Source organism: Lygodium microphyllum, chromosome 26 (genome assembly GCF_053477565.2).
Source record: "Lygodium microphyllum isolate KBCC chromosome 26, Lygodium_microphyllum_v1.1.10, whole genome shotgun sequence".
Classification (NCBI taxonomy): Eukaryota; Viridiplantae; Streptophyta; class Polypodiopsida; order Schizaeales; family Lygodiaceae; genus Lygodium; species Lygodium microphyllum.
The window spans coordinates 91079399-91100228 of NC_141160.1; the positions used below are offsets into that span (position 1 = coordinate 91079399).

The window sequence follows — 20830 nt, forward strand, 5'->3', positions numbered from 1 at the left end:
CGAAGCAAAAAGCCCCATATTCACATTGAAACACACAAGCTATGTCACCAAATTCTATTGATATTTATCGATCAGCAGACCTACTTTTCTAGGAACCATTATAAGAGGAGAACAGAAAACCTTTTCCACCTTTGACATAGGATACCTTCAAGATCAAACAAATGAGACATGCACTAGTACACAACTTTGGAGATCAGATTGTGAAAAGCTGCACTCCAGCCTGTAGAGCTATTATGTCTCCATTCATAGCTGTTGGTTCATCAAAATTCTTGAAATCTTGACTTTCCAATTGTGATCTTGATAAATTGCAGCCAACCTTGAGCTGAGAACTCGGATGAATTTAAGGTTGGACCATTACAAGCAAGCCTGAGCAATCCCCCTGTCAAAGAGGTCTGTGATCATTGTAAATTACTCTAAATGCTCCATGAATCTGACAGAATGAACATTAATCTGTTGCTTCAAGAACCATGTAGCTATATGGCACCCCGTCCCTGTGCCAGCAATGCATCAGCTGGTATATCAAAGTAGAGGGACAGGTTGTACCTTGTATTAATATACATGCTGATGTATTCAATCAGCAACAATCAAATAGATGGCTGAAGTGTTCCACGAGCAAGGGTGTAATGTGCCCCTAAGAGCTATGCCATTCCAAACCAGGCAGACATGTACCAGATAAATGTTTTCCTTGAATAACCGGACTGTTAGCATCGAGCTGTCCTCAAATCTGCAGAGCCTATGTGTTGCTAGGCCTGCCTTTTCAGAAATTTAACCAGAGCCAATAGAATAGCTCCTCAATTCTGTACTTGCCCAAGCTGCTGCTTCACCGTCAATTGATCAGAAGAAAATGGCATAGAAGCAGTCAATTGGAACAGATCCCACAGCAGCCACATGTTTGCACTCAAATGAGGTAAGTCTGATCATCTTCTCCTCATTCACTAGCTTGGTTGACTTGGACTTACCTTTGAAATTCTTGCACGAGAATCCTCTAGGTTTGCCTCTGTTGTCAACATAGAGGATGTCAGAGAGGATGCACAATTCACACCATTTGTGAAGTTGGAAGGGTTAAGGGGCATTTCTTTTAAGCCATGTTCGTTCTTGGATTCTTCAACTGCAGGCCTTGAACTAAGCTTTTCATCTAGGGCATCCAGCTCTTTACGTCTACTCTCTGACGGGATGTCTCCTTCACAATATCTGTGCCACAGTTTTCGATATGCTCCTTCCAGATTACGGACGAAGCTGTTTCCATTACAAAGGTGAGACTTCAGCATACGCTCTCTGAGATTCATCCTAGTGTGTGTTAGCATCGGCAAGTCTGATGCAAGATCCAGTGCTTTGCTGACATACTCATCTTCTGTCTTTGCAATCAGTTTTTCCAATCCTGAGGGGAAAGAATAAATGTCAAGACCCAGGTTTTTGTGAAAACAAGCCCCTCAAAAACAGTATATAAATGAACTTGTGATCAAAGCGTACCAACTTGATGCAGAAGTGTCACACCAACATTGTTGGCATGCACTGATCCTGCCATTGTGACACAGGGAACTCCCATATATAGTGACTCACATGTAGTGGTGGTACCAGCATATGGAAAGGTATCCAAACTACAAACAGCATCATAAGCAGTTATGATGAAAATGTTTAAAAAGACTGCGGAACAAAACAATGTTTTATATGCAGAAGAAGACATAAACATAAATTCTGTATATTTGCAGAAGGTAACAAAGATTCTGCAGATTATCTGACATGTTATATTTGCAGAAGAACGCACAATCACACAAATTCTGTATCAAAGGCTCATTCACAGGAACTCTCCTATTTAATTCCATAAACATGTAGCTTGCAAAAAATGAACATATTTTTGTGCGATCAGCATGCAAGCATCAGCTAACAAGCCATGCCAGCTTATGATATGACATAGTAAAAAATCCACAACAGTATAGCTGAAAGAATGCCACCTTGAACTAGTTTTAATCTCAAAACATCACTCACACGAGTGACCCAAACTACCAAATGCTCCACGCAGGTTAAGCATAACATAATCATAGGTTTGCAACTGCATTTGGCAATGTCACAACTCAGTATAGGCTATGGTGGTAAACCCACATAATGGGATAGAACATGTCCACCAATGTGACCCAATTGGGTGTGTGTGACCAAAACTTGACTTTCAAGCATATCAAGTTTTACTTGAGATACCGACAAGATTAATATATTGGAGTGTGGACTAGGTCCCTAGAATGCACAGTTGCGAGTCTGATTGTAGGCACCTTTGCTGGCAAGGACTTGACTTTCAAGCATATCAAAATCAGACTCGCACACAAACAAAAATCATACTTCGAAATGGGCTAGATTCCCAAAATGGACACTTGCAATCAATACAACAATAGAATCGTAAAGGTTTATTCAAATGTGCATGTGGCTGATAGATTAGAATGCACATATCTATTCATAACAATTTCCAATTGGGATTCTAAAATTTGTCTTTGCATTGTACTTTGAAGGGCTTGCATTCGATAGACATATTGGGAGGTCTCTACTTTTTTAAAGCCCTGAAATGATAAGAAATGGGGATGATAATTCATATCTATCCTGACAGTTTTCAGCAGAATAAGGAAAGCATTGAAGGAAAGACTAGTGTCCCGATGCTTCTCATTCAAGCTACCAAGTGTCCCTCCATTTGTTGGCCTTCATGACATAAGAGAGCTAGTTTTCCCCTGTCTCATTTTCAACAAGTTCATTTGCTGTAATCCACCATACAGCAACTGATCATGGCCCCAAAACTGGTTACAGCTATCTAGAACATCGTCTTCCACTTCACCATAATCAGATCTCTCAACTCCCCTCTTCTCTTACTCCTGTCTTTAAGAACAGCAGGATCTATATACTCACTTCCAGGCCCTACTTTAGAGCATTCCAGTTCTCTTCTTCTACTTTGGAGTGACAAAGGAAGCCATGCGAATACACAAATCATTAACCACAGAAAAAGCCTAAATTTCTGTCACTCCGACTCTCTAGTTTCTAAAATAATAGTTGTTTCGATACATAGTCGGAAAGCATGTGAGCACACGTGCATTTGTACATCTTTGCATGATTTGGGAGGGCGGATGGTGCTAATCCTCACTTTCACAGTTATTTTAAATTTTTACCTGAGCTACCCTCAGGTTGAGAAAAAATCACAATAACATGGAACGCAGGATAGGGACAGGGATGAAGTCAAGGAATGGCCAAAAGCAAGAGACCAGGATGATGGGCAGGGATGGGCGGTGAGACAGCACACATAGATCACATTTTAAATTTCATTATTACCAAATCTATATATGTGATGTGGTGAGTGAAGGGTTGCATTCTGTTCGCATACACCACATTTCGTACGGTGTTCATACCGTACGGTACCATACAAGTTCCATGTGTTCGAACTTTATTTTTTTAAAATGACCATTATAAAGAGACCGTTGGTGCTTTTTCCCAAAAAAAAAAAGACCTTTTCTTTTGGCTGTTATAACTTCAAATTTGTAAGTTGTCCCTCCTTTCAAACTTGTAATTTCTCCCTCATCTCTCCTTACCTCACACACAAATCTGCCTCCATCTTCTTCAATCTCCCGCTATTGAGCTCAAGCCTCCATTCAAACTTCATCGCCCTACTCTCCTTAATCAATTCACACACAAATCAGCCTCCATCTTCTTCACTCCCTCTCTTGAGCTCAAGCCGCCATTCAAGCTTCATCACTCTCCCTCTCCCTCCTCCTCTCCCTTTTCCTCACCTTCTCTTCCTCTTCTCTCCCTCTCCCTCTTCCTCTTCCTCTATCCCATCTTCTCTTCCTCTCCTCTCCCTATCCCTCTCCCTCTCCCACTCCCTCTCTCACTTACAAGTTTCATACATACATTTTACACCCTCTCCCTATCGCTCTCCCCAACCTCTTTTCCTCCCCTCACCTCCTTACTTCTCATTCTTCTCCACGATGACTAGGCCTCTTCAATTAGAGAACCTAAGTGGTGGATGCTCCAATTCGAGAGTTGGAGTATGATGATGATGGGAATGTCATCAGTAATGGCTCTCCACCTTCTGATGTATCCGGGCCCGATGATGACAAGTCCTCATGAGTCATGATTCATTTTGTAGTTTGTCATTTTGAGTCCTTTTATGAGCATTGAGTGATAGCATGTGCCATGGCAGATGCCCTTTTGTATCTTACAGTACTCAATCAAACATTTTACATGACTCTAGTTTCAACTCTTATACGGCCTTGCAATTTTTTTCTAAACTCTTCATGAAACTTTGTAATTTCCATGATCTATCTTTAAGTTGCACATTTTATATGTGTGTAGGCTGATTTTATATATAAATTTATATGTTTTTTTAAAATGAGCATATGAAACTACGTATTTTATTCTTAAAATTTTTGTATACATTCCATACCGTACATATTCACATATTGAATGTTTTGTACTAAATGTACGAAACTACCCTAGGTGAGTGTAGACATGAGTGGAGGTGTGCTATTACAAAACATGTGTATGCAAGCATACGTACGCTTGTCATTTTAGAAAAATTGTGTGCTGGTCTATATGTGTATGTGATGTGGGCACATTTTGTAAGAGACTATTTCAACTTCTTGGGAATCTAGAAAGATCCACAATACCAACTTATATCAAGTTATATAATGCATTGGTTACCCCAGCTGCACCAAAAGCTACTAGCTTGCATCTGGTTAGCTCAAAGTCACTACAGAGCATTCACTTATGCTCAAGTGACCTACGCATTGATATGGCTACAACATTCTATCCAATGCACGAAGTGCTAGGATAAATGGTAAATATTGCTTACTCCCATGCTTGCTTATAATAATTTACATGTTGCTTATTCCATTCTTCATTTTTTAAGTTGTAACTCTACAGAATCCATAATTAGTAGTTATTGATGACAATTCTTGACTCTTAATACTCGCATAGACATTGACACATGATCCATATCTTGGTATCATGATGTGCTAGTATGTCATAGGGACGTGAAAGTTGTAAAATGCTTTAATCTTACTAGTAAATTTTGATTAATTTAATAATCAAATCTGCAAGCTTGTAAGGCACATGTGATGCACATGGCAATTATTTCATAGTAATACACCAAGGGCCTCAAGGAGTTAGTGGATATCAAAGGCAAAAATTGTGACAAGTTATGCCACTAGTGACTAGGCATTAATTAATTAATACCAGCTTGCGGGTCAAGTGAGATTAGGGACAACTCCATGTTTGAAATGGCCTAGCCAATTTAATTATGGATGGGCACATTTAATTTTGAGCAGGGTCAAAAAGGCTTAAATTAATTTTCAGAATTAATTAATTCTGAAAATTAATTTAATGGTTGGAAATAGCTCGAAATGGGAGTAGAAGGCTGCCATTTGGCAAAAATATCCATGCAAGTGAGAAAAACGTTTTTGGGGCTGGTGGAGGGGCATTAAGTATATCCAAGCCGCGTGTCAGAAAGGAAGGGAGCTGCTGATTAGTTCTCGGCCTTGAATTCAGCCATTGGAGGCAATGGACAGCAACCTAGAGGCTAGAGGAAGCAGGCAACAACATTTATAAGGCCATTAGCTGCTGGCGACAGCATTTACAGGCAAGCCACAGAATTCTAATTACAAGATAATCTCATGTAGGGGCAAAAGGTACAATGATAACTTAACAAGATACAGAAAATCCCACAACTTGGGACCTTAAGTATAGACAACAAGACTCGATACGATATGAAGGATCCCACAACTCGGGACGTAGGTATGGATACAAGATATAAAAATTACAACATCTCCCTCGACGGGGATGAACAAGATACAAGATAGTACTAGACAAGATCTTGTACTACGAATACAAGGTGACAAGACAATAGGAGTATAATGGAAGACAAGACAAGACTAGATGCCATGACTAGACAAGAACTAGAAGTCGAACTCAAAGTTACTTGGAGGTCTCAACTCCTTGAGCTCCCAAGACTGGCATCAGCAAGACTAAGGAGCTCTATAGCGAGCCCCTCCTTTTATAGGTGTTGGAGGGTGGCTAAAGATCTTCTAGAATGTTCCATGATGACATCATTGATGATGCATGCAATGACATGGCATATCTTCTAGAAGGTTTTACGATGACATGGCAAGGGTGGGTTCACATGGTTGGCTCGAGGATGTCCTGTTAAGGGTGCATTCGTATGGGGTGTGGATTCATATGGCATGAGCAAGAATTAATCTATACATATGATCATGGCATATCCGTGATATCATCCCCTTCTCTAGCGACGAGTTCCACAAGGAGTAGCTCAGTGGTTTGGTCCAAATTTCGTTGGATTCCTCTTGTGAAATTCTTTAACTTTGAGAGGTGCTCTTTGGAGATATTCTGTAGGTTCCCAAGTGCGATCATTGATGTCATATCCTTTCCAGTCAACAAGGTATTCTAGTCGACCTCAGGAGATCCTCAAATCTAAGACATGCTCAACCTCAAATTCCTCATGATCTTCAATCTAGACAAGTGGTGGACAATTAGATCTCTCCCCCTTCAGTGGTGAGCTATGGTATGGCTCGAGCAAGCAAACATGGAAGACTAGGTGGGGTGGATCTTCATGGTACTAGGGAGTTTGGAGTCGATAAGCAACTGGGTTGATTTGGGCTACGATAGTGAAGGGCCCAAATCTTTGGTGGTCTAGCTTGGTAGAGAGCCTTGTTGTCTAGAGGTTATACCTAAGTAACCATACTTTATCGCTGACTTTGTATGTTGGATGTTGAAGAGGATGCTAGTCCGTATATTGCTTGTATTGATTTTGAGCCTTTTGGATTTATTGCTTGAGTTCTTGGTACATATTTGGTAGGTGTAGAGCTTTATCTTGGGCGGCAAGGTTCTCTACTTAATTGGAAAGATACACATCCATCCTTGGATGCTGGCTATAGTTTGCAAAGAAAGGAGTTTGCTTGATAGATGCATGGATACTATTATTATAAGCAAACTTTGCGAGGACCAAGAGCTCAAACCAATCATTCTGAAGGTAGTTGATGGTGCAACGGAGATATTATTCCAAGACTTCCTTTACCCGTTTTGTTTGACCATCAGTCTATGGATGATTGGTTGTGGATAATTTAACTTGGACTCTAAGGAGGTTGCAAAGGCTCTTTCAAAAACTAGATATGAATTGGGGAGCCCAATCACTAATGATGTCGTCTGCCAGTCCATGTAATCTGAAAATGTATCTGCAATAGCTACGCTTGTGATGGTCTTGGTGGTAGAGATGAAATGTGTCATTTTTGTGAACCTATCTACCACAACAAGTATAGAGTCATATTTGTCTGATTTGGGAAGATCTGTTATGAAATCCATGGACAGAGAAGACTAGGGTCACGCTCGAATGGGCAAGGGTTGCAAGAGGCCATGTGGTTTGTGACGATATACCTTGGCTCTCTTGCAATTATCACATGATTTTATATATTGCTTAACTTCTTTCCACATCTAGGGCCACCAAAAATCTCTTGAAATAAGCTCTAAGGTCTTATTAACTCCAAAGTGTCATGTTGTTGCGGTGTCATGGCGTTGTTGGAGTACCTATCTGGAGTCTCGGCTTTCTTGGAGGAATGTAAAGTAGATTCTTATAGTATAACAATCCATTAGTTTCCCGAAACTCACAAATTTCATTTCCTTTTCCCTCTTGATTTTTTCTCTTGACATTGTTGGCCAAATCATTGTTGACAGGGCTTCATGGATTAACTGAATCAAGGTAGGGTCATCTTGGTGACAACTAGAGATGGCTGCTAGCTGAAGGTGCTCTTGCTTGAGTAGTATTACTCGTTGTTGATCAAAAGCTTTTTCTCCCTTCTTAGGCGCCTAGTAGGATCTTCTTGATAAAGCATCTGATTGGCATTGTTGGCGTCTTGGGCGATAGGTGATGACAAAGTCAAACCTAGATAAGAAGTTACTCCAACAAGATTGTCTTCAATTCAAGATGCGGGTTGTCATAGAGTATAGATGATAACTTTATGGTCTGCACCCTCTAGACGCCAAGTATCAAAGGCATCTACAATGGCAAGGAGTTCTTTGTCATGGATCTCATAGTTTACCTCTAAAGGGGAGAAATTCCTTGAGTAAAACGCCGCTAGATGCATATGGCCATCATCTCCATACTAGGACAAGATGGTTCCGAAGGCATAGTTTGATACATCGGTCTCCAAGAAAAATGGCTTGGTAGAATTTGGGTGGACTAGGATTGGGATAGTGGTGAAAGCAGTCTTCAGGGCCTGAAAGGCCTTCTCAGCTTCTGGGGTTCATGAGAACTTTGATATGAGTCTGGTGAGTGGGGTGACTATCTTTGAGTAATCCTTGATAAATATCCTATACAAGTTGGCAAAGCCAAGGAAACATTGGACATCGCGGACACGTGGGTGTCTGCCAGTCAAGAATAGTCTCGATCTTATTGGGGTCCATGAAGATCCTTCTCTGGGAGACATTATACCCCAAGAATTCCACTTCTATCTAATGGAAAAAACACTTCTCAAGTTTTGCATATAGTCCTTTTCCTTTGAGCTTTTCCAAAACTAATTTTGTATGGTGCTCATGCTCCTTTGAATCTTTTGAGAATATCAAGATATCATCCACGTATATAACTACAAAATCATCTAGATACTCTCGGAAGATATCATTCATCATATGTTGAAACAGTGCATGAACATTGGTGAGAACGAATCACATAACAGCATACTCGAAGTGACCATACCTTGTGCGGAAGGTTGTCTTCCATTCGTCTCCTTCTCTAATCCGTACAATATTGTAAGCCCTTGTAGATTAATCTTTGTGAAGATCTTGGCTTTTCCAAGACATTCCAAGAGCTCTAGTATCAACGGCAAAGGGTATCGATTCTTGATTGTTATCTTATTGAGTCCTCAATAATCCATAGACATTCGAAGTAACCCGTCTTTCTTCTTCATGAACAGAATTGGGGCTCCAACAGGAGACTTCGAGTACCTAATAAACCCCTTGGTTAAGTTCTCATTAATGTTCTTGCATAGTTAAGCTAGTTCATCAAGGAAAAGCTTGTATATGGATCCGAAGGTGGTTAACCCCTCTCATGGAGTTCTACGGGACAATCATATGGTCTCTGTTTGGACAAGGAATCTGCATTCTTTTTTTCAAAGATATCTTGGAATTCTCGATACTAGCTTGGTAGCTTGACTCACTCATCATTACTAGATTCTTGAGCTGGTATATCATACATCATGTAGGTCCGTTCCTGCCTTGCTGTGTGCATAAAGACTTTCGCTCCTAGATATACCGACTTTCCTTGATTTTCACGACCTGTAATCTTTTGTTAACCCACTCAATTTCTGTGTTGTGCTTCTTTAGCCAAGGCATCCCAAGGATGATTGGATTTATGGGACTAGATATGACATTAAAGCATACACGAGATTTATGGTTGCCAAGAGTTACCATGAATGGTCAGGTTTCCTTGGTAATATCTCCAGATGCTAGAGGTCTTCTAAACACGACTTCAACTCTTGCAGGATTGATCTTTTGGAGTATTGGAATCCGATATCTATTCACAATGCGAAGGCCCTAGAGTCAACCAAGGCCCTAGAGTCAACCAAGGCTTTAAGGAAAAGGGTCTTTCTCAGTAGGATCATCTGGACTATGACAAGGAATGTTTCCATGGATGTGACTGGGATCAAGAGACCCTTTCTTATATCAAGGTCCGGTTGTATGGTCTCATTTACAACCAAACATCCTCGTTTTCTTACTAAAGGATGGTTGCATCAACTCTTAGGGTTCTTGCTCTCTTATTTCGGCAATTTAGGGCGATGTGTCCAAGGTTTCCACAATATAGACGTAAATGATTTTCTCTTCCTCTTTGCTTCTCTTGTGAGGTCAGGGGTTGGAATTTGGTATAATCTATTTGTACCAGTTCAGGCTTGGTTTCTTCTCTGATTGGGGCTAGGTTCGATTGGCAAGGCCTTAAATCTTCTCCCTTTTCTTGCTTTCTCTCGAACAATCTACTATCACACTGGATGCCTTACATGATACAATCGTTGAGTGTTTTTGTCTCAAGCATAGTGAGCATGAGGTCCTTGATGTCATCTCGAAGACCCCGTCTGAATTGGTTGGTAAAATACTACTCATACTAAGTGAGGTCACAGATTAATTGCCTAAATTCAAATACATAAGCAAAGACAAGGGGGTTACGTTGTCGTAGCTTCCAAAGTTTTGTTTCTACTACTTCACCAGTATTTGCAACTCCAAATGTGAAAGTGAGCTCGCAAAGAAATGCCTCATAGTTATAAAGTTTTGGCATATTCTTTTCTACGATTCGGGCCAACCATCATAAAGCTTGACCACCAAGCAAAGTTCCAATGAATCCCTCCTTGGAAGCATCATTTGGATATCTATTTAGTTGCATGCAAATATAGAGCTTTACTTATTGGAAGAATCCCATGAACTTCAAACGGTCACCAATGAACTTCTCTAGTATGCTGATCTTGGGTTTTCTTGTTGGGGATTGATCAACACACGGAATCATCTGATCACTTCCTCTATTGTTCTCCAAGTCTCAGATCTTGTCTTGCATCTCTCGAAGTCCAAGGCCTAGATGCATAAGGTGTTTTATTTGAAGTTGCGCTTGTCGTTCATTCAAGCCTTGAACTTGTTGCTGGAGGTTTTGAAGGAAGGCCACAATTCTTTCAAGGGTCGCCTCCATAGTGCTCGGTAGGGCTAGAAAGTAGTCTTGCCAAACTGTTATGGGAGCACTAGATTGTGCTCGAGAAACTAGACTAGATGCAAGATTTGTTACAAAAATTTTGATTATAAGACTCAATACGATATGAAGGATCCCACAACCCGGTACCGTAGCTATAGATACAAGATATCAAAATTATAAGATCTCCCTCGACAAGGATGAACAATATACAAGACAGTACTAGACAAGATCTCGTACTACGAGATTACAAGGTGACAAGCCAACAAGAGTATAATGGAACACAAGACAAGACTAGATACCATGACTAAACAAGAACTCCAACTTGAAGTTACTTGCTTGGATGTCTCGACTCCTTGAGCTCGTGAGATTCACTCAATATTGAGAAAAAAGTTTATGTTCTAAAAGGAATTCTCGAAAAAAAATATCGCTTATCTATAGATTTTGAATTGTTAATCAACTAGCAACCTGCAGTATTCGATCTTTATCAAGCACACAGTAGGATGCAGGCGATGACATGGCATATCTTCTAGAAGGTTCTATGATAGCATAGCAAGGGTGGGTTCACATGGTTGGCTCGAGAATGTCCTATTAAGCGTGCGTTGGCATGGGGTGTGGATTCATATGGCATGAGCAAGAATTAAAGCCAGATTTTTGGATAGCAATAAGAATTATGTTGCAAACCCTACATTCTTGCAGAAATTATGGTTAGGTAGCCACCTTGGGACCCGTGCCATCAATCATGGGTGTCGTACACTGAAATCAGTTGTTGAAATTCAAGGAATTGTCAGGGATTTTAAATGGCTAGCTCATCTATTCTGAATTGGGGTAGAATATCCAGTTGTGGGTTCCATTTATGCAAGTCTTAGGTGAAAATAAAGGGGCAATTGACCCAAATTGCTTGTTGATCATTTGTACAATAAGGGGCATATGGATCAACAAAGGAGATTGTGGAATCTTAGCTTGTACTCAATTCATTGGCAATTCAAGTTAAAAACATCCTGCAAGGGGCACAGGTTTTGGGGCCAACAAGGTGTCTATTGTCCAAAATTGTTTAGGTAAAGTGTGCATTTCAACTTATGTTTATTGATTAAAACCCATAATTGAGTGATTGATCAAATTTTATCATTCTCTCTAGAAAGAAGGTTGGTTGCATGGTTCCATTGCCGAGATACCCCTCAATCCATGATTTGGTGGGGCCAAGGCACCTTATTGCAAGCCAAAAGCTTTGTGCTAGTGCTGATTTTTGTCCTCAGCTGAGTAATTACAACAAGACGTCTTCATACAGTGGCATGGAATCAAGCAACAATGATGCCTCTTAGTATGGATATTCACATGGGAAAGAAGGAAATGCAAGGAAATGCAACACCTGATCTTGGACAAGGCTCACATGATGGAGACGAAGCTTAAAATGTCGCTCTTGGGCAAGATGCAGGGCCTTCAAGGTAAAATGAGATTGATGGTCCAACAAGAGGAAGAGGAATTTTATGATCAATTCAAGAATTGGATGAGAATAGCATCAAATCTCTTTACTGAATTGGCAAAGGATCCTTAGTTTGTTCGCTTTTTGAATGCTCATACAAATGACAAGGGCAAGAAGAAGAAGTCACGTGTACACCATAAGGACAACAAGGTACACTGAAAATAATACCAAAGCCTTCACTTGAAGCTCCCAAAGAAGCCAATAAAGAAAAACAGTTGATACCTACATGGCAAGGTGTGCAAATGCGAGGGCATCATGGAAGTGCCAATCCAATGAATTTTGGATAGTCGGACATGTATGCATGCAATGATGGGACAGCCAAGATACTTTGGTGGTAGCACTATCTTTCATGCAATGGTTGGACAACAACCACATACGGGAATGTATGCCACAACTCCCTATGGTATGCAACAGCCAATGCATGGTGTGCAAGGCCCAATGAATTTAGGTATGGCTGGAAATGTGCATAATCCTATGTATGCTAGCATTGGCTTGATGCCTACGGCACAAAGTGGCATGTTTGGTAATGCATCTATATCCCCAAATGCATATGGAGCTCAAGGAATGAGTACCGATCGTGCAAATACTTCTTTTAGATTTGCTCATAATGTAAATATAGCAATTGCACCCTTTCTACAGTTGCCGGCGTATGACAACTTGACTCCTAGGGAACCAACAAAACACTATGATGAGGGTGCAAAAGGAGTGAAGTTTGAGTCCTTCAATGGTATGCAAGATAGGCTGAAAGCTTTGACTTTCATCCAACAATTTAATGTAGCATATACAGGGGGAAACTTCACTGAATCCTCTAAGATTCGGAAGGCAACGACTTTCTTGAAAGGAAATGCATTGCAGTGGTGGTCCACACTCTTCATGCAAGGAAAAGCACCATCAACATGCATACAATTCAAGCAAGTTTTTGCATCAAATATGTTGACAAGTACCTTTGAGGTGGACACCATGATAGCTGGGAGTAAGCTTGATGTAAAGGAATGCAAGAATTTAGAGTAATACAATAAGAAATATTGGGCTGCATTGCTGCCCGACACTTCTTATCGTCCAATATCCCTTCATGAGCAAGTGGCAAAATATATATGTGAGCTGCCCAAAGGAATCAAGGATTTTTGCATAAAATCTACAGTGTCTAGCATGTCTCAGCTCATAAAGAGACTGCTACTACAACCAATGCTTTGCTGCATAGGAAGAATCTAGGCTTCCAAGAGAGTGGGAAGAAGCTGAATAAAAAGATCTCTAAGCCTAAGAAAAGGGGCAGATCTGAAAATCGACCTGAAGGAGGTCAAAATAGCAAAGAAAGGGCTGGAAATCATTGGCACAGCGTAGGGAATTAATGGCTGCAAATAAATGCTTCATTTGTGAACAGGATGATCACATTGCAAAGGGCTATCCCAATAGGCAGCAAGCTAGAAAATCAAAAAATCAAGGAGAAGAATTCAAAGGGTTGCACAATCCCTCACTATCATACTCTGACGACAACCCAAAAAGATAATGCACATAGAATAATGTTTGCAGGTCGTCCATGGCCTTCATCTTGTGTAAAAGGTCCTTAAACTCCTAGAATACACGTCCAAGGTTTACCTTCCTATATCCAACTCTAATGATTTGTGAAAATCTTCAAACTGTTTTATAAAACCGATTGAAATTGGGCCCATGTCTCGAGCTTAAGATAAAGCCCTACCCACCAAGCATACGCCTTCCTTTGAACCATTATTTATATATCTGATGCATTGCATATCATCAAATTGATACGAGTCAAAACATGCCATCCATTTGGCCAAGCACAAATCAATATTAGTCTCATCAGGTTCCTTCTTCTTCCCTTTGAAGGGTCATGTTGCAACTGAAGAGGCAACTTACACATGGCTGTGACACAAACGGAAAATGACGAGAGTATAGCTCAATCAACTATCATTATAACCCTAAACCCTCAAGATCACACCCATCTTATGTTCAAGATCAGGAGAAGTCAAAATGACATTCTCCATACATTGGGATTCATTCACAACAGGTATCTCAAACTCAGCCATGTTGTGAGAAACCATGGTACTTGAGAATAAGGAGAGAGAGAGAGAGAGAGAGAGAATGCATGAGATAGAGAAAGCAAGAGAGAAAGAGTATTTTAATGTATAAGTGTGAGAGCAAGGTTCAAGAGAAAGTAGATGAAAGTAATGGTTTTTTAATTGCTGCTGGTAAGACGAGACTGTGCAGAGGACTGCATTTAATGCAGGTCTAGGCACCCGTTTTCTTTTTGGGTGGGGTGAGCTTTGGACCATTGCAAAGGTCTATAAGTGGTTTAATTGGGGAAGTTGAAAAGAGTTGAACCATCGAGTGCACATCAACACAAAACATGGTGCTGTTCATGCCAAAGACCATGTGGCTTGCGACAGCCCCAACACATGGAGATTGAAGACATCCCGAACCTTCATCACATCAGGACACACAAGGCCTGTGTATACCTTCCCCACATGCCTGTGAAATCATCCCTGGGCCACTGACTTCAAGTCAGCACCCAAGCGCCCAACCACGAGCTGCTTGCCCAACGCTCGCCCTCCTGTACTCCAGCTCCCACTGCCAGAACACAGTTGGTGCACTGCTCTCTGCCTCCAGTGTTACCATCACAATGCTGTAATCCTCCCCTAACTTTGACAACAACTTCACTTCTCAACAAGTTCACATCCTACCATCACACCAAGAGGTAATACCTGCCCATCACCATGGCACACTTTCATATTAAATTCATTTTGGTAAGAGTTTGAACTGCAAACAGAACAACATTAAAATGCCTCTAAGGTACCTCAAACACTATCTGCTAGCCAAATTAGGTGCCTAATTCCAATCAATGGTTTTATATCACATATTGTTGCATCATGAAACTGCCAAACTTCCAGCTGCCTTCTTGCAAAATTTAATGAGACTGAGAGCTTCCAGCATCCCTGCTTGCAAAATTTATTGAGAATTAAGCTTCATAAGTCCTGTGTTTCTGTAGATCTCAGCATGATCTTGGATGCAAATCAAAATCACTCACACAAAAACGCAGAACACAGACTATTTAGAGGTTATAAGGAAAGACTCTATGTCAACAAACTGCAAAAATGTGTGTGTGTTGCAGGTACATTCTTTGTATAACAAGGTATGCATCTGAAGATCCAAAAGCCCAGGTAGTTCTTTTGGGTACTATCCACACTTAAGCCATTTCATAGGTTGATGTGGTACACCAGTAGCAACAATAGCCCAAAAAGATGATGACAAGGTGGAAAAAAATTTATAAGGGCAACAAGGATGACCCTGTAACTTGCAAGGACAATCTACTAATACAGAACTTTATTCAGCTTAACAATGAAATCATTTCTCAAGGTTATGCATGAAAACCAACCTGATATCCATGAGTGCATATGCTTGCATATGATCGTGATTCAAGAGAATCAGAGGCAAGAGATCCACACGGAGCGACTCCACTCCTAGCCCCTCTAACTTTGTAAGGAATGTCTCTCTAACGCTTTCACAGCAAAATGGTTTGCATTTCACTATCAGTCTTGCAGTTGGAATTGCACAAAGTATTCTTGCCCATACACGGAGAACACGGGATGTGATCTAGTTATGCAAAAAAGCATGATTTAGAGTCATTAACTACTCATGCCGCATGGCCTACTTGCAAGTGACCAAGCTGGTGATGTTAAAAGAAAACTTTAAGACAATTTTTTAGACTATGATTCCAGCCACCTTTGCAAGATTGTTAAAGCTTCCGAATGTTATAAAACCATTTGTCAGAGCTGGTGCCTGCACAACTGGGCCTGCTTCTGGAGATGGTGTATAGCACAAGAAGCAACCTGGAAGTCTCACAAGCTCCTCAATGTGTCTGGCAAAAGAAGGAATAAAGCAAATAGGTTAGCTTCCTGCACTGCACTGGGCACTGGGCATCACAATCTTCACAATTACAACCCTATTTAGTTAAGTACTCTGTTTACTTTTGTCTGGTTGTTGGAGGATCAGCCAAGGCATCAGTGAAGCGGTAATCTATTGTTGGAAGCCCAGTTGTGTTTGGATAGCCAATCCAAGTAGCCTGTGAAAATTCACTTACAACTTCAAGGAAGTAATAGATTTGTTCTCCTCTTGCTGTTCAGCTAGAACCAAAAATAACAAATAAACATTTATATCAGACCTGAACAGGTGCAGGCCTGCATGCCATCACACCAAGTTTATTATTTGCCGTGTGCCCAGTTAGTTCAACCAAGATGTCAATTTTATCCTCCCTTACAAGGCTGGCTACCACCTTCTCATCAATACCGTAGATCTCTCTCCATGTACCACCTTTCTTGATAACCATATCTTTCAGCCGGTAAGTTTTGGCATCAGCCTAACATTAGGAACCAAAAAACGTAAGTACTTACAGCAATAGGTAAAACATATGCACAAGGATCTGTCCTAAAAGACTTGATATGGATATGCACATGGCACCCAGCATCTGCATCCATTGTTAAAGACAAGCATGAGAAAACCTGCTCCAATACATTCATCATGCTTGGCTATATTTCATCACAGGATAAAGTCAATTGATATGCATGTCCATCTGCAAGCTGTGCATATATAAAGGAGGTATCTAATCAAATGTAAAGAGGCACTGAGAAACTAATGAATGAGCAACCTTGCAAAAATTCACAAGAATGATGAATTAGAAAATTCAAATGCTAGGATATCTTTAGCAGTTTCAAGTGCCAATTGATTTTAATCCACTCATGCTCTAAGGCACTCAACAAGATTGAATCAGCATAATAGAGGAGAATGCTCTATTAGTCTAGGTCCAGATTACAAGGAGAATGATGATGTTTTATTTCCCTGAGCATTTAGATCCTTAATTCTCTGCAAAGGGCTTGGAGTATGTTTTTTGCATACTTGGTGCATTTTGTGGACTAGTATATCCACACTAGGTCCACTTAAACTTGCACCAAAGTCCAATCAAATTATACATGATTAAAGCTGGATTCAGCCTGAAAAGCCGCATTGCTCAGCATCAAAAGAATGTCAAAACGGCTTCTTACCTTTACCACTGCAGAATACACCACCACTTTGTAGCTAGAGTAATTATGGTAGACAAGTGGGGCCTCAACAAAATAGGAAACTGAATGTGTGAAGTAATCAGGTGAAATGTATCCAATCACTAGACAACGGTCAGCATCTTTCTTATTGTCCCATGATGTGAACTCTGGATAAAGACGACAAAATCGCTTTCCCCACTCTCTGCAACAAATTCACACAAAGACAAGTCCTCTCACAAAATCAGCAAAAGAGAGGTAAAAATCTGACAAATGAGAATCAACAAGTCACCAGACAAAAAACCACCATACACAGTCACAGAACTTCTCTCTATATTCAATCTAATCAATTAAAACTAAGCCCTTACTTAATGAATACAATATGACTTAAAACCTAGAAAACATATATATCTCAACCTAAAGTCCAAGAGTAAATTGTAATTGTTCACTAACTAGTTAGAAAGCAAACCTCTCTCACATAACTTGTAAAGTAGCAACTCTAGTTTCATCTGCGCAACTCTTTGGTAACTAGTTTCTATACTCAAGTTTTGATGCACATCCTAGCCAGAATCATAGGAGAGATTAACCTAAAACCATAATCAGATTTGACACAATTCTGTACCCTGACTAACTGGAATGAAGAAGATAGACTGTCAGAATGACAGCCAGTAGAAGGAAAATGTAGCATGAATGAGCTGAACACAACTGACTGCACAAACACAGGACTGTTTGCAAGGAATATATGTGAATGAAGAAATGCTGCATAAACTGAGCCCATCACAGAAACAGCAGGCTGCATACAAGGATAACCAATAAATCCCAAAGGCAACAAGCAGGTAATAGACAATCAAAAGACCCACAGAATCAATGAATGATTAAAGGGACAAGCTCCTAATGTGCCCAATAGACTTAGGGCCCATAAACACCACCTCTTAGATAAAGGCTGGACTTAAGCTCCGAAGGAGCTGAAATGACAAAGAGCTGCACTCCCAAACAAAGTAGGTTACGCATCATATGAACCTGGAACATAGGGTTTGCACTAAGAACATGGAACATATGAACATCAAAGCACAGTGAGCTGCCACAGTGCAAAACCAACGACTACAAGCAATCTCCCTTAAACACATTGTCTCCTAGTTAGCCACACAAGCAGCAGTGCACTCCACATCAAATGAACAAAGAGTAATGGTGGGTTGCTTCCGTCCACTCCAAATCCATTGAAGAAAGAAGAATGGTGGGTTCCTTCTTACTACCACATGAGATTGCCCTTGAACCAAGAATGACTCGAAATCCAGATGATTGCTAGTGTCCACATCACCTACCCAATCAAAATCTGTGCTGCCTGCCCGAGTGATCACCTCTCCATAGATGATCCCAGAGGAAGGATGGTGTTATATTTATAAGGTAAATTACGGGAAACATGCACGAGGGATGACCGTCCGGGGCCTTGGGTGCCCGAACGGGGTTTAGGGGAGCCTAGAATTAAAGAGAGTCCAGGAATAGTAGGACTCACCAACTAATGACGGTTGGCAATTGGATTATGATGCGAGTGGCTAGCAATAACTAGGCAAGGCTAGGAGGCAAAAAGTAGCTCGTGCCATTTGAAAGTCGGACTATGTTCCCTTCCGTTCTCTTCATTTTTTTATCAGTCGATTTATGACATTGGTATCAGAGCTGCCATCGCATCCTGTTGGAGCCGTCCAGTCCTGATTTTGTTAGTCATTCGTGAAGTCTTTTTCAGGTGATTACAGGCGAGGGCCAAGCGTTTGACGGACACGTCACCCGTCATATGTTAAAACTGGCCGTGTGGAGACGAAAAGCGAAGAGACCTCGCATGGGGGGGGTGAAAAGCGTGAGACGCTGCAAGGAGACGTCTCTTCGCGTGAGACGCCGCAGGGAGATCAAAAGCGTGAGACAGTACTTCACGTGCCTCACGTGACACCAATTGTCTTGGGAGAGCAATCATTCAATGGTTCGTCACCAGCCAACTGAAGTTAGGAGCCAAATCCGTTATCAGCTGATTGAAATCAGTCAGACTCGTCCTACACATAAAAGACATACTGGTGGTTCACGTGATAGTCCCGTTTTCTGCCAAAGAACTTCATTTCCGGCGTGACTGGCTTAGTTCGGGAAGATAAAAATTATTCCTCACTCTTCCGGTTTATTAATAAAACCAGCAACAGTTGCCCTGTCATCATAACTAGGGAAGTACTTTACTTTGTATGCCAATTTCTTATCTTTGCTTTCCAATTCCAGTGTATTAATGGCAGAAAAAGGGAAAGAAGGAGTAATGGAAGGTTCTAGTCCTGGGGACCACCCTATGGTAGATCCCCATGAAATGGAAATGCAAGAAGAACAGTGGGAAGAATTCTTTGCTACACGAGAACAATTTGATGATCTTACTGCTCGTGTGCCGGCTCAGGGGGTTCAAATGGAATTTTTAACTCAAACACTCACTGAAATAAAATCTCAATTAACTTTATTGTTAGAAAGGGATAAAAATAAGATAGAAACCTCGAATATCCCATCTTCATGGAAACATTTAGATGTGACTATGCGAGATCCTAAGGAACCCCACCACAAGTTGAGGGATAATCCAGTTCTAAAAGATATGAAACCCCCTCAGTTTCACGGGGAGGAAAAAGATAGAAATAAAGACACAATCTTTAATTTTCTCCAAAAATGGGAAGATTTACATAAACTTAAAAATACTCCACCACATCTCCAAGCACTGGAGGCTAGTTTAACTTTGGGGCCAAAAGCGTATAAATGGTGGCGAACTTTAAAGGAGGCAAATAAAATACCTGAAACTTGGGCTCAATTTGAATCCGTCTTTTTAAAACAATTCCTTCATGAAAATGAAATGGAAAGAAATTGGGAAGATTGGGATTATGTCAGACAAAAGGGAAGACCCCTGCTGACATATTTGGAGGAATATCGTGAGATAATCCTCAAATTGGAAGGAATAGATGAATTTCAAAAGACAAGAGGATTCATTAGGGGACTAGATAAGGCCTATAAAAAGGAAGTAAAAAGGAGTTCACCTAAGACGCTGGAAGAGGCAATTAAATTTGCATTAATCAATGAAGATAGTACGCGTCCAGGTACACTCACTAGGCTCACTAATATAGAGCCCAAGTCTAAGGAATTGGAAACCTCAAAATTTGTGGGTAAATTTAAAAGGAAAATGCCATTTTTTAAGGGGAAAACACAACCTTTTGAAAAGAAACAATATGTAAGGCCAAAGTTAAGTCCAGACGACTTTGATAAGGCCAAAAAGGAAAAGTTGTGTTTCAATTGCCTATCCCCTAACCATACTGCTTGGAATTGCCCTCAAAGGAAAAAGGGGGAAGACAAAGGAAAGGATAAGGACAAGGGCAAGGGAAAGGAAAAACAAATCCATATAGTGCAAACCTTAGAATTAAAGGGGCATGAAAGGTATAAATCTTTAAAGGTCTTGCACATGGATGTACAACACAAGTGTTGTATGTCAACTTCTATGTGGCAGCCTACCTTTGGGCCACATGATTTAGTTAGAGTGCATGGATTGATAGCTAGAAAGAGGATTAGAGTCATGATTGATGACTCTGCTACCCACAA

The 20830-nt window shown here is 40.7% G+C and overlaps 1 protein-coding gene across 2 annotated transcripts in view; it reads right to left on the bottom strand.

The window, feature by feature from the left end:
- Window positions 1–266: 266 nt before the first annotated feature.
- SPY (Tetratricopeptide repeat (TPR)-like superfamily protein) overlaps window positions 267–20830 on the bottom strand; it is a 94715-nt gene continuing 74151 nt past the window's right edge. For both annotated transcript variants that reach the window (XM_087668632.1, XM_087668631.1), the window contains 7 exons: window positions 17237–17435; window positions 16360–16554; window positions 16166–16260; window positions 15921–16056; window positions 15574–15791; window positions 1471–1598; window positions 267–1378 (listed from right to left, as the gene is read on the bottom strand). In XM_087668632.1, the coding sequence (XP_087524758.1) occupies window positions 936–1378; window positions 1471–1598; window positions 15574–15791; window positions 15921–16056; window positions 16166–16260; window positions 16360–16554; window positions 17237–17435 (1414 nt within the window). In that variant the 3' untranslated portion in view covers window positions 267–935. The remainder of the gene's footprint in view (window positions 1379–1470; window positions 1599–15573; window positions 15792–15920; window positions 16057–16165; window positions 16261–16359; window positions 16555–17236; window positions 17436–20830) is intronic.